Below are 14,467 nucleotides of genomic sequence, written 5' to 3'. Positions count from 1 at the left end.
TTGGACTGGAGCCGATTAATTACTTGGAGGACCAAGTAATTTCAGGATCCGATGTTATCCCTGTTCATTGTCTCCAGGGAAGACTAGCTAGAGATTAAACTATAACAAAACTTTTAATCCATAGGGAGTGCTACATGCCTTTAATCTCAGCTCTCTGGAGGCAGAGGCAGGTAGATTCTGTGAGTTCCAGCCAAGCCAGCTTAGTCTGAATAACAAGTTCCAGGCTAGCCAGGGCTATGTAGTAAGACTCTTATCTCAGAAAAACAACAATAACAACAAAAACAAACGACAACCCCCCCCCAAAAAAAGCCTTTTGAACAGCTATAGGATGGACTTCCAGGCTAGTGCATCCCTGTGTGCTGAGAGGGTACTTGCCTCCTTGTTCCTTGTCACCTCCATCTGCTTATCAATCTACAGCCATCCCATCCATACTGGCAAATGTATGTGAGGCATTTCCCAGAGTTCTATGAGCCATTATGGGAAATAATAGAAATGAAGGAGCAGTCAGATATGAGGATGCCTGACTTATCCGTCTGTGAGAAACGTGAGAAGCCCAGACATGTGAAATAAAGCAGGCACGAGGCAGGAGAATGTCCCAGGGGAGCAGCTGGTTAGTGTTTCCTGCTTCCACTGAAAGGAAGGTGGGGAGAGGCTGTAGCTCGGGCATGGAGGACTTGCTTCAGCTGTGCCAAGACCCTGATTTTCCTCTCCAGCAGAGAGGGCACGGAGGGAAAGAAGCACATGTCATAGGAATGAGACCTTAACTTGTTGAGTTTGACCCTAACTCCAGGCAGATAATAGTTCCACAGTAAATCGATTGTAGGATGCCCAGCATGGGACCACAGAGAAAAACCACCTTGCACAGCCTGTGTTGAGAGCGTCCCTTCTGAGACTGTAGAGGAAAGTATCTTTTTATCAGAATAAATGGAGAAAGTATCTTTTTATCAGTATATATAAACAGAGAAAGTATCTTTTTATCGGAATAAACAGAAAAAGTATCTTTTTATCAGAATATACAAACAGCGAAGGCCTGAAGACTTTCCTCAGGCTTGTGACACATCAATCAAAAGGGGCTTTGAAGACACACGTGTTTCTAACGTATTTCTAACATTCAGATAGCTGCTGTGTTCTATGGCCTAGAGAATCTTGCACGGGAGCCAAAGTCCTGCAGGCAGATCAAGAGAGAGAAGAATGTACCTTTCCTTGTAAACTAGGAGAAGGGTGGGAATGCCTTGCCTACTAAGCCCTTGCTTTTTTGAGGAAGATTAGTATTATGAAAGAGAACACTGATTACCACGCCCAGACATGTCTTAGAAGGTACTGGGTTCCCTACAGGAGACAAGGGCTCAGCCTGGCAACTGCTTGTTAGACCACCTGGCTTTTACAATAGCCAACGTTCTGTCCATGTTGTTTATGTTTGTTTCTTTACTTAACCATATCTTCAACATGATATTCGTTTGCAGATTCTAGTTGATAATTCCGTTGCATGAAAATGCCATGAGTGTTTAGCCTAGGTTCTAATTGGTGGGAATGTAAGTTGTTTTCAGATGTCCCTGTAACTAGCAATCACGTGGCAAGGACTTTGATACACCCTTTGGTGCACATGTGAGAGAATGTGTGGTGATTAAAATCTTAGCGGTGCGGCTGCTAGGTCAGAGCAATGGCAGCTGCAATCCTGCAATGTTATGGATTGCATAGGAAGGGTCCTGCACAAGCTCACATGCTGACTGCTTAGTCCCTACATAGTCCTATTTGGGGAGGAGATGGGGCCTCTCTGGAGGAAGGTCACTGCATGTGCCCTTGATACCTATGTCTTGCTCAGAGTCCTTCCCCTTCCCTGCCACTGCTTCCTGTCTTCTGTGATGTCAAGAAGCCTTTCTACCACACCTTGCCACTACCATAGAGTTCTGCCCAAGTGCCGGGGGCCGAGCGAGAGACAACATGGCAGAATACCCCCTTCCCTTTACGGTGCTTTGGGGGCAAGATCTTGCTATCTACCCAGGCTTGCTTCAAATTCATTAAGTAGACCAGCCTGGCCTTGAACTTGCTGCAATCCCATCTCTGCCTCCCAAGCCTGGGCGATCAGAAAATTGGTACCAGGAATGGGGGTACTGCTGCATCCACCTGAAAATGTCATTGTTACCCTTTGGGACTGGTTTAGGAGAGGCATTTAGGTTTGGAGAAGCAGGCTAGTAAGACTAGGATTCAGTCAGCAATGCACAGCGGGTGATTCTGACGACCACAGAGGACCACAGTGCGGATAAAAAGCATGGGCAATCCAGATGGCTCACAGCTTTTAAGGTAGAAGCGAGGGTTCTATTAGGAATTGGATTGTAAGCCGTCCGCATTCTGTCTGACAAATATTTTGCCTATACTTTTGTGTTCTGAGACGGAGGCTGAATTTAAAAGTCACGGTCTAATTAATTTGGTGGAGGAAATGTCCAGAGAGCATACGTACTATTCAGCTCCGTGGCATAGATAATGCTGAACGATTTTATCCAGGTTGATAGTGAGAACTAGGAACCCAAAGAAGCAGAAAGATTCGAAAATGTGCCGTTTGGCCAGAAAGAGAATGAATAGAAACCTGTGGCCAGGGAGGATGTGGTTGTGGAGGAGAACAGGGATATCCCAAAGCCACCATAAAAACAAGAGCAAGCAGAAGCCACACACTTTTCCCTGAGACAATAGGAAATCACCTTGAGCTACCTCAAAAGTGTTCTGCCCTACCCCACACACCCAGTTTTATCTGAAAGCTGTTTTCAGAAGAGAGCTAAGGCGTTCTCTCAAGTTTTGGGTTACGGCTTCACAGATGGTAGTGCCCTACTGTCCTCTGTAAAGATCATACCTATTTACCTTCCCAGCGCCATGAAGGAGACGCCCGCTCCCTTCACTCTGGCCAACACAGCCATCATCTTTGCCAAGAGGAAGGGTAGAACTCCACCTCTCATTGTAGTTGTGATTTGCACTCCTCTCTGCACACATTCTACACCCCACCATCTTTGTTTACAGTCTCCTGTGGTTCCTTTTCCTGGCAATAGGCTGTGTATGCCTTTTGTCCTTTTTCTGGTGTCTTAGTCTTTTTCTTGAATTGTACTTGCATTTACTAGGGAGATTATCTGCTTGTTTTAAAAATATTATGAATACTTTCCTTCAGCCTGTCATTCTCTTGAATTTTGTCTTTGGTTTTGTGTGTGTGTGTGTGTGTGTGTGTGTGTGTGTGTGTGTGTGTGTTGTGTAGAGATTCTTAATTTTCCAATACTCAAATTCATCCAATCACTTTTTTTTTATAGCTTATGAACGTTGTGTCACACTTGGAAAAAATTAATTCTGATATTATTCCTTTTAATTTTTCCATTACCCTCCCCCCATTATTTAAAAATTCTTGTTTCATCTGAAAATTACTTTGATGTGTATCAAAGACAGTGCTGTCCATCAGAACGTAAGAGGAGTCTAACTTTGCAGCCGCCCTGATTTCCCAAGGTCATGTACTAATGTATGCCTTTCTCTCCTGATAGAAAATTCTCCTTTAGAACATGTAGTCCCCATAAGAACAACAATACCAACCAACCAGAGCTCCCAGGGACTACATCACCATCCAAAGAGTACACATGGACAGACCCATGGCTCCAGCTGCATATGTAGCAGAGGATGGCCTTGTTGGGTACCAGTGGGAGGAGAAGCCTTTGGTCCTGCCAAGGCTTGATGCCCCAGTGTAGGGGAATGTCAGGGTGGGGAGGTGAGGAGGGGTGGGTAGGTGGGGGAACACCCTCATAGAAGCAGGGGGAGGGGGAGGGGATAGAGGGTTTATGGATGGGAAACCAGGGAAGCGGTTAACATTTGAAATATAAATTAAAAGAATATTCAAATTTTTTTAAAAAAAGAACACTCTTCAAAGTAGAATTCCCCCGTTAATATCAACACCAACTCATGTTTAGAAATGAGTTGTCTTCCTGTTATCTTTCTGGCTCTTCTGTGCGGGGTGACAAGTGGAGACACGTGCATGCCACAGCGCCACTATGGAGGTTAGATGATACCTTTCAGGCCTCACCCTCTATGCAGCTGAGGCAAGGCGTCTCTTGGTTGCATACTCCAGGCTCACTAGTCCATGAAGTGGTGAATGATTTCCCTGTTTCTGCAACCCTTCCACATTGGAGTGCTGGGATTACAGATGCTAAAATGTATGTGTGTGCATCTGGGTGTTCATGTGGATGCAAGTATGTGTGTGTATTTGTGTAGGTTGATGTCATTATGCACGTGAAGGCAGGTACAAGATAGAACGAGTCCTGTCATTAGACGAGAAGGAAAGATGGGCGGGAGAAAAGCTTTAGAGAGGCAGAGGAGGCCAGAGAAGGAGGAGGGAGCTGGGAGAACTTGGCAGTGGATGTTAAGATTCCTCTCTGCACATATTACATGTTGTTATGACTATTCTTAAGGGATGGATGTGTCTGTACACATTTTGCGTTGTCTAGATGGGCAAATTATATCTTCTCAATTGGATCAGAGGTTATTGGGTGATGTGTTCTTTCATGTGGCGACTTAATTGAGTTCAAGAGAGTGTATGGTGGAGGGACGCGCTGGGCCCGCCATGGAATTGGGGTGTGTATGCCTGGCATGGTGGAAACCAGCCAAGAGAGCTGTGAGTGAGGGCAAGGCGGCCTGACAGGGTGCTGTGTTGGAATGGCTCATGGACAGCGGGTCAGAAAGTAGATGGGGGCAGCGTGGAGCAGCTGAGATAAATTAGCGCTAGTTCCAATGACCTGCCGGAGCCAGAACTAGCATACACCAGGGTACATGTGGGAACCGGTTCTGCCGCTTTTTTATTTTTTTATTTTATTTATTTTCTTTCTTTCTTTTTTTCGGAGCTGGAGACCGAACCCAGGGCCTTGCCCTTGCTAGGCAAGCGCTCTACCACTGAGCTAAATCCCCAACCCTATTTCATTTATTTTATTTTTTTATATTTTTATTTATTTTTTTACCGCAACATATCTGCATCTGTGGGTATCCAGAAGGCAGAGAACAACCATGGATGTTGCTTTCAGGAGCAATCTACCTCACTTTTTGAGATTGGGTCTCACTGGCCTTGAGCTCAACAAGGCTGGGCTGAATAGCCAATGATCCCAGAGATCCAGCTCCACTTCCCCATACTGAGAGCTCTACTGGGAGCTCCATGGTCTGACTTTTTTATGTGGTTCCCGGATTCAAACGCAGACCCTTATGTTTACACTCTCTCATTAATGCATGTTTTGTTCACAGCCGCAACACCGAATCACTCTGCTGCTCAAATCCTAGATTTTATCATTGAAATGCTTCAAGTATTATGCCCTTCATAATAACATATATCTATTATTATTATTATTATTATTATTATTATTATTATTATTATTATATTGGCTTGTGTTTTCAGTGCTAAAATAAAAGTTAAATATACATCACAGCTCCATTCCATTTGGATACAGCTCCACGTTTTCAAATGTGAGAGACCTCTAAGCGGCAAGTGTCCCAGGGTTCTCTTGAGAACAGCAAGAGCTGTGGGTGTGGTCTCTTCCCGCTAGCCCCCAGGCTGGTAAATGTTAACCCACACTTGACTCACATCACAATTTCCTTCCGTGTCTGCTCCAGCATCATGTACTGGGTCCACTCCTGGGTACTCTCATATGTCTTTGACTGATCCACAATCTTCTGGAACATTGTCCTTTTCCTGAAAGGCACACCAGTTTGGGAAAGAGGTCAAGTACAATGAGGCAGCAAGCCGCTCAGTGGTGGCGCATGCCTTTAATGCCAGCACTTGGGAGGCAGAGGCAGGCAGATCTCTGAGTTCGAGGCCAGCCTGGTCTACAGAGTGAATGCCAGTACAACAGGGCTACACAGAGAAACTCTGACTTGACTGCCCCTCAGTTTCGTTGGGGGAAGTTATTAAACTCACATAGTTAGCCTTGAAGTAGAGACTAGGTTCTAGACTAGGTGTCACTGATCCATGTGCTTAGGAAATCTGTTTCCTTCTCAGATGGGTGTAAGAGCATCTATCTACCTTACAAGGGCGAAGCTCAGTAGGAACTACAGCATTTGCCACTACAGCCACTGCTACTGTTAAAGTGAGGAGAAACACCCACTTGAAATACAGGGCAAGGTCCGTGGCGATGATCGCAATGTCCATCATGTGGATCGCATGCTCGTGCTGCCGGCGATTCAGGTTCTGAAAGATATTCAGGCTCTAAAGAGAAGAGTTAGACAACGTTTGAGAAATGGTGCAGGTAGTAAGGTCACTCTTCTCCCGGTGGCCAGCCAACGGCAAGAAGGCTGCCTGCAAGATGGGTGTCGCCCTACCTCATCTCTCAGCAATGTTTTGCCAAACTCCAAATGATGCCTTTCCAGGATGGAGGACCCATGAAGCTTGGCCAGGGGGTTCTGTGATCTAAACGAGAGACAGACAGATAGAGAGACAGAATAAATGTGAATATCTACATAGAATAGGCAAGATGGAGATTAAAGGCATTCTAATCCAGTCCTGCCATCTCCTAGTTCTGTAGGCAGATGCCAAAGGGGAAGGAGCAAGAAGGATCTTGCACAAAATAAAAATGGAGCAATAGAAGATGAGGAGCGCATGTCAAATAGCCTAACTTTGTCTTCGCCTTTCTTCACAAGCGATCAAGAGCCCCTTCTGGGTCATGGACCTTTTAGATATCGGTCCCCTGGACACACACACACACACACACACACACACACACACACACACACAAAGTAGACCATGTTTTGAACATAACTGAGTTTTAGGGGAAGTCACTGAATTCCCATGAGAAAGAAATGTTTGTTGTTTGTTTGTTTAATTCGGTAAATATTTGCTGAACATTTACAATGCTGTGCTGAGCACTCAGGCTAAGTGTAAAACCTAACGTGATGTTTGGAGCAGCCTAGGAAGGGAGAGGATATGGGGAGGCAGGAATTCCAGTGCTCAGAATGTCCTACATGTCCTGGGCCTGAGTGGAATCTCGGTGTTCTCGTGTAACATGAATGAGCTGTGTAGGTTTTTTTGTGCGTCACTTTGACACAAGCCAGGGTCAGTTGGGAAGGGGGAACCTCAACTGAGAAAAATGGCTCTATCAGATTGGCCTGCAGGCAAGTCTATGGGGGCCTTTTCTTGATTACTGATTAATGCGGGAGGGTCCAGCCACTGGGCACAGCGCCACCTGTAGGCAGGAGGTCTTGGGAGCTATAAGAAAGGTTCCTGCCTTGAAGTTCCTGTCTTGCCTTCCCTCAATGATGTACTATAGCTCTTTTCTCCTCCATGTTGCTTTTGGTCATGGTGTATCTCATGGCACCAGAAACCTAATTATGACACTGAGGTAATATATGTGCTCTACCAAGCTCAAAGTCTATCTTAAGACAGTGCCTCAGAGGTCAACTGGAATATAAATTGGGTTATAGGGTGCAGGCTGTCTTGGTTTTTTTAATGCAGCTCATCACCCCACACCAGAGGCATCACAAATGCAAGGTGAATGAGTGAACGTTTATAATTCTAACATGTTGGCTCAAATTAGTTCCATACATAAGACAGAGCAAGGAGAGGGGAAGAGCATGATATTATTACAGTAACAAACCATCACTGTCTTAGAGGTGTAAAACAGTAAAGTGTGCCTTCTTTTAGTTCTGGAGTGCAGAAAGCTAATGTGAGTCCCAGAGCGCCCTCCTTCTTAGACCCTGGAGCAGAGTCTGTCTCTGTCCCTTTCCTCTTCCAGAGTCCACTCCCATCTCTTGCTGGTAGGCCCTTCTAACATTTTCAAAGACAGCAGATAGAATTTTATCTTTTCCTAGCTTCTCCCTCCTCACCAGGACCCTTGGGACTGCAGGAGCCCTGCACACCATCCTGGTTCATATCCCACGCTTCTGGACTCAATCCCAACTGAAAAGTCCTCTTCTTAGCATCAGTCAACATTCCTGGGCTCCTGGATTTGGGATGTGGACATCTTTGGGAAATTGTCAGTTCTTTTACTACAGGACTGGGCCTAGACCCTAAGAGCAAGTGGAGGCTCGGGACAGTGGGGGCCTTCTCTGATAAGTCAGTCCTGGGATATTACAGACCTGAGTAATGGGCTGGTGGACAGAGGAGAGGAAGGTAGAGGAGTGGGGATGGGGGTGGGATAGAGGAGTGGGGCCAGTGGGGCCTGACTCACTTCATCTGGTAGAGGTTGTTCGTGCCTCTGTGGTCAATGTCATGACAGAAGGCTGCAGTGACCATGGCCAAGGCCTCCAAATCAGTGAAGTATCGCTTCAGCTTTCCTGTCTGGAAGGATATCAGAGGTCTAAGCCACCACCATTTAATGAGGTAGAAGCAAAGCAAAAAGACAGGTGGACAGGGCAAGACTGGGGCCCACACATGTAAGTCTGCTTGCTTATTTTAGTCTTTACACAGTATCTCATGCATCCCAGGCTTGTCTAGAATTCATTTTTAAAAGTTTCTTCCTCTCTTTTCTCTTCTCTCTCTCTCTCTCTCCCTCTCTCTCTCTCTCTCTCTCTCTCTCTCTCTCTCTCTCTCTTATTGTGTGCATGTGTATTCATGTGCGCACATGCTCTTGCACACTTGTGTACATGTATGAGCCATAATTCATACATGGAGGTCAAAGGACAATTTTGGGATCTTATCAAAACACCACATACACACACACACACACACACACACACACACACACACACCATATACACACACTGCACACATATACACACACCACACTGCATATACACACACACCACACATATACCACACACAGATACAGGCACACACACACACACACACACACACACACACACACACACACACAATGGGGAGGGAGAACAAAGGAGAGAGGAGGGAAGGAGATAGAAAGGAAAGGAAAAGAAATGAAGAAAGGCCAAATTTAAGCTAGCTGTCATTGTCACTTTCTGGTGGCCTGCCAGGACTCCTGCTTCCAAGCCCTAGTGCTTAGGCATTACAAGGCCTGAGGGAAATGCAGACAAGGAACCCAACCCCGGCAGGGAGCTGTGGCATGTCCTATCTGGAGATACACTTTCGATGAGATATTTATGAGTCAAAAATATTGACACAAACATAACCAAGGCCATCCAAAGACATTGTTGCAATGTTTGCCACAGTAAAAGATTAAAAAAACAGCCTTCATATGTTCTTTCCCAACAGTACAGTGTTGGGAAAGAAATGTAGTTACAGTCAGCCCTCTGTATTAATGGGCTCCATATCTATGAATCTAACCAGTTGTGGATCCAAAAGATATTTTTAAATTGTCTTCTAGGGGACTGAGGATGTGGCTCAGTAGAGCACTTGCCTAGCATATACGAAGCCCTAGGTCCCACCCCAGTACTGTATAAGCCAAGAATGGTGTCATAACCGTCTAATCCCAGCCCTTAGGAGGTGAAAGCAAGAGAATCAAAAGCTTAACGTCATCATGACCTACATAGAGAGTTCAAGGCCAACTTGGGCTGCATGATCCTGTTTTTAAAAAAAAATATGCTTATGCCAACATTTTCTTGTTGGTATTCTCTAAGTAATGCAGCAGAATACCTGTATAGTGTTTCCATTACACTAGACATCTTTTTTTTTTTTTTTCTTTTTTTCGGAGCTGAGGACCGAACCCAGGGCCTTGCGCTTGCTAGGCAAGAGCTCTACCACTGAGCTAAATCCCCAACCCCCTTACACTAGACATCTTAAGGAATCTAGATGTTATTTAAAGTATCCAGAAGGAGCCTGGTGTGGTGGTGCATGCCTGTACTCCCAGTACTTGGGAGGCTAAACCAGGACAATCAAGGCACCGAGATCAAGCTGAGCTACATACCAAGACCTGGTCTCAAACAAGAATATATAGGAGGCATAGGTTACATACAAATACTCTGCTGTTTTATATTAGAAACGTGACCGTTCACAAATTTGGTTTTAGGAAGTGTTCTATAACATCTCTCCCCGTAGGTATGAGTTTGGGCTACACTACTTTGGCTGGCTCCTGGTGGATCTCAGGCACGCACAGGAGCTATCTGGATTTGAAAGCAGAAGACACACACACATTAGCTTATTTTTGAAATGCCTTGGGAGTTCTAAGCCTCCCAAGGCTAGCATGCTTTTCCCTCTGGTACTCCTGGCTGAACACCTAAATCTACTTTTAACTTTGCTGCCCTATCCCTTCTGTGAGGCTCATTGGCCTTTGCTGCCCAAGATGCTTCTGGGCAGCCCTTCGGGGAACTCTTTCCTTTTACTCCTATGTTTCAGATGATCTTCCCTCTGCAGCTCTAAATCCGATCAGTCTCCCTCCCCCCCCAACCCTACCCCCAATCATGGGGATTCTGCATCTCCTCTTCTCTCCTGTGTCCTAGCCCACACAACTCTACGGGTCTGCCCGTCTCCCTTTTTCCAACCATTGCTGCTGGCATCTTTATTGATCAATCAAAAACCTATTGGGGACAAGGACATGCATTTAGCATTTGGACATGCAGATTCCTGATTAAATCAAAGCATTAGAAGTAATCTCCAATACCCCTCCCACCCACGGTTGCAAAGGAAAACTGTTTTGTGCAGTGATAAAATTATAAGAGGATGGACCTTGTAGACACTGTGCTAACTGAAAAAAAGCGAGGCACAAAAGGACAAATACTTCATGATTCCAATTGCAGCAGTATCTAGAGTATTCAAGCTTACACAGAGAGAAGATACAGTGGGGTTGCCTAGGAGCTAGGAGAAATGGGCATTATTGTTTAAAGAATACAGAGCTACTGCTTGAGAAGGCGAACATTCTAGAGATGATTGTGGCAAAGACAGCACAGCATTGTGAGTGTATTTAATGCCACTGGATTATACAACTAAAAAGTGACTTTGGTGGTCAGTTTTGTGTCTTATATAGTAGGAAATGTGTTTTATGTGTGTATGAGTTTATACAATAAGAGAATCTTGGGGCTGCAGAGATGGCTCAGCAGTTAAAAACACTGGCTGCTCTTCCACAAGACCTGGGTTCAATTCCCAGCACCCGTGTGATCTGAAACTCCATCCCCAAGGGATCCGATGCCCTCTTCTGGTCCCTTTGGATACTACACATATAAGGTACACTTGGATCCATGCAGTCAAAACACTTGTCCACAGGAAATAATAGATTTTTTTTTTAAAAAAACTGATTGTCATATGTAATGGAAGAACATAAAAATATATGCTAGAAATATTATAGATTGTTTCATTGATTTAAAATATAAATGGCATGTATGTTCTCTCTGTAAAATTTAGTAAGATTTGTATGCTTTTCTATTCTTGGACTTTTTTGTTGTTTGTGTTTTGAGAGAGTCTTGCTAGGTGGCGAGGATAACCTGCTCTGGCCTCCTGAGTGCTGTGATCTCATGCTTACTCGCCACGCCCAGCTTATTCACGGACCTTTTTTTTAATGCTTGTGGTACTTCTGCAATTGTGGAGAGTTTTGGGGGGATCTGAGAGGCCAGGACTAAAGAAATAAGCTCAAGGTGGGAGTCTGACTTTGGGCCAGGACTCAGGACTCAGGCTTAAACGAAGAATGTTTGCATTTTGAGTTATAGTTTGCAAAACTCAGAGGAGGCTTAGCTGTGGCACGTGTGGCAGTCCCTTTGTCTTGGTCATCCTGATTAGCCCTTAGAAAGGTATTTACAGGATTTTGTTTATTACCTTGCTTGTTCCTTGACCCAGAACTGACCTTATTATTTTACATGTACTTAAAATGGTATAAAAATTAAACCCTCTTCGGCCTCAGAACTGACTGGAGTCATGCTACAGTGTTGTCTAATTCTCCTTTTTCTTTTTAATCCTTGCTCATGCTCTGGAGAACCTGTTGACCGAGTTGAATTGGTCATGCAATTCTTTCTTTTTCTAAATCAGTGCTAAAAATTGAACCTCCTAAGAAAGTCCTCTAACGCTCAGCCACAGTTCCCAGACAGAACTCTGCAATCCTTAAAAGTCAATAAATAAAAGTGGCCATGCCGTGGCTGCCAGGTGGGCCAGTCTCCCCCACCCCACAGCACTCCGTACCATCAGCAAGGAGAACATGGTCTGCCCCACGTTGAAGCCATGCCGCCAATTGTGGTAAGTGATCCTCCGGTAGCCTTTGCTTAGCGAATACATGAAGCGCACCAGGGCCTGGGAACACACACGTCAGTGAGGCAGCATGTACCTGCCCAGGGTGGCTAAACCCTCCCTCAGGAGACCCAGGGTCCTCCAACCCCATCACCGACCCAGATAGTGTCCACACAGATGCAGAAGCACTGGGAAAGTACTATACTGTTTGACACTAAGAAAGCAGGTGTTAGAGCCAAGGAGACCATAGCTGCCCACATCCTCCACAGGTTGAGCTTCAGCAGTGATTTCTAAACATGCCAGGGGTGCAACTGTCCTGAGAAAAAGGACAGTTTAATCCCATGGTTCTCCAGCTGGAGTGTACTTCAGAATCACTGGAGATTCTTATACTGTCAGAGTCCTTAGAGCTGGTAACACACTGATGTATCTGAGTCTGTGGGGTGTGTGGGGTGTGTGGGGTGTGTGGGGTGTGTTGCGTAAAGCGTATTGCCAGTCTGACAGTGTCTTGAGTTGTACTGATGTAATCTCAGGCAGCACTTTGAAAGCCACTACTTTAATCAAAGTCTAGGAGGTTTTGAGCACCATCCTCCTTCCCACGCTGTCTCCCACTGAGTACCTTTGAAAGGAATCCTGCAGTGAAGGATCCTGTTTCCAGGAACTTAACTGATATCTCCCACCCACGTGAGAGCTTCAGGGTCAGTCCAGAAGAACAGTGCCTTCTCTACCAGAGGACTCAGACAGGCCCTAAGCACAAACTCTGAATCCCAAGTGCAGAGCACACAGTCTTTCCACACGTTCTACGGACCAGGCTGCTCTTTTAAAACCAAGGAGGGAGGGACGGCAATGATCTGGGTATAGTATCTCCCACCTGGAGTCCCAGGACCCAAAAGCCACAAGTTCAAGGCCAGGCTGCACTGCAAGATGAGCTCTGCACTGGATGATGCTGCAGAGGGAGGGAAGGGGAGCAGCCCTGGGCCTCACCTCTTGCGGGATGTGGAACTTGTCCACCACTCTGAGCTCATAGTACATCTGTATGCCGCATTTCACCAGCTCCAGTTCCGTAAGGGGCAGGTCACTGAAGTGAAACTTGTTGATTTCATATTTCTCGGCATCTGGAAGTTCTTCTTGCTGCACCGGAGTGAAGTCCAGTCATTAAGGAGCATGAGGTGCTCCTGCACCCCTCCCCCAGGTCTGCCAAGGAGAGCCAAGGAGGGTGAAGGGATGCTTGAGCCCTACTGCCCCAGGGTCAGGCTGCTTACCAGGATCTCAGCCAGCTCCTCCTCCTCGCATTCCCACGGCTCTTTGCCATACACCTCTCTGGTTTTCTGCCATGCCCCAAAACAGCAGAGAAAACGCAATAGGTTATTACCTCAAGAAGCCAAGGAGCCCTCCACCCCCCCCCACTTTTGCTTTGGTCTCTCCTCCAGCAGAAGTGCCCACTTTGAGGCCGCTGTTCAGTTCTGGAGCTGTGGAAACCTACATTCAAATTCAGGTTGTCACTGTCCAGCTCTTCTATTAAATGGGGTTCAAAACCTGTAATGTGGTGTGTGTGTGTGTGTGTGTGTGTGTGGTGTGTGTGTGGTGTGTGTATGGTATGTGTGTGGTGTGTGTGTGTGTGTGAGTGGTGTGGTGTGTGTGTGTGGTATGTGTGGTGTGTGTATGTGTGGTGTGTGTGTGAAGTATGTGTATGTGTGGTGTGTGGTGTGTGTGTGGTGTGTGTGTGTGTGTGTGAGTGGTGTGGTGTGTGTGTGTGTGGTGTGTGTGTGGTGTGTGTGGTGTGTGTGAGTGGTGTGGTGTGTGTGTATGTAGTATGTGTGGTGTGTGTGTGTGTGTGTGTGAAGTGTGTGGTGTGTGTGTGGTGTGGTGTGTGTGTGTGTGTGTGTAGTGTGTGTATGGTATGTGTGTGTGTGTGTGTGTGTGTGTGTGTGTGTGTGTAGTGTGTTGGGGATGGAACCCAGGCCTTGCTGCATAGTAGGTAAACACTTTAGGAAGCACTACACCCTCAGGATTTTGTCTTTTGAGACAGGGACCCACTGGGCAGTCCAGGCTGGCTCAGATTTGCTGACCTGCAGCAATGTATCCTCCAACCTCAGTTTCTGGGGTGTTGGGATTCTGGGCATGCCCCACCACGCCTGGTAGCTCCGCAGTGTTGAGACTGTGGGTGTACTCCACCATGCCTGGTTCTTGTTTTTAAACAGAATACGTGAACTAGCCAGACACGGTGGGACACGTCTGTAATCCCAGCACTCAGATGCTGCAGCAAGATCTTAGTCTGGAGGGCAATGTGAACGAACTATATAGAGAAGTTCAGTTCAGCCCAAACTACATAGTAAAGCCATCCCTGAACAAACAAAAGTACAAGTAAAGCAAGTACAAAATTATTGCCACGGTGTAGTCCTAACGATA

The 14,467-nt window shown here is 46.0% G+C and overlaps 1 protein-coding gene across 1 annotated transcript in view; it reads right to left on the bottom strand.

Moving 5' to 3' along the window:
• Positions 1–14,467, bottom strand: part of Pde6a (phosphodiesterase 6A) — a 71,767-nt gene that overhangs the window by 17,972 nt on the left and 39,328 nt on the right. Inside the window, exons 11-17 of the mRNA NM_001107386.2 lie at positions 13,321–13,386; positions 13,043–13,189; positions 12,017–12,124; positions 8,169–8,278; positions 6,325–6,412; positions 6,111–6,211; positions 5,591–5,698 (exon numbers count right to left, since the gene is read on the bottom strand). Coding sequence (NP_001100856.1) covers positions 5,591–5,698; positions 6,111–6,211; positions 6,325–6,412; positions 8,169–8,278; positions 12,017–12,124; positions 13,043–13,189; positions 13,321–13,386 — 728 coding nt within the window. The remainder of the gene's footprint in view (positions 1–5,590; positions 5,699–6,110; positions 6,212–6,324; positions 6,413–8,168; positions 8,279–12,016; positions 12,125–13,042; positions 13,190–13,320; positions 13,387–14,467) is intronic.

This window comes from Rattus norvegicus, chromosome 18, assembly GCF_036323735.1.
Source record: "Rattus norvegicus strain BN/NHsdMcwi chromosome 18, GRCr8, whole genome shotgun sequence".
NCBI classification, from domain to species: domain Eukaryota; kingdom Metazoa; phylum Chordata; class Mammalia; order Rodentia; family Muridae; genus Rattus; species Rattus norvegicus.
Note: the sequence above shows the minus strand (reverse complement) of the source record. Positions and strands in the feature narration are given on the sequence as shown.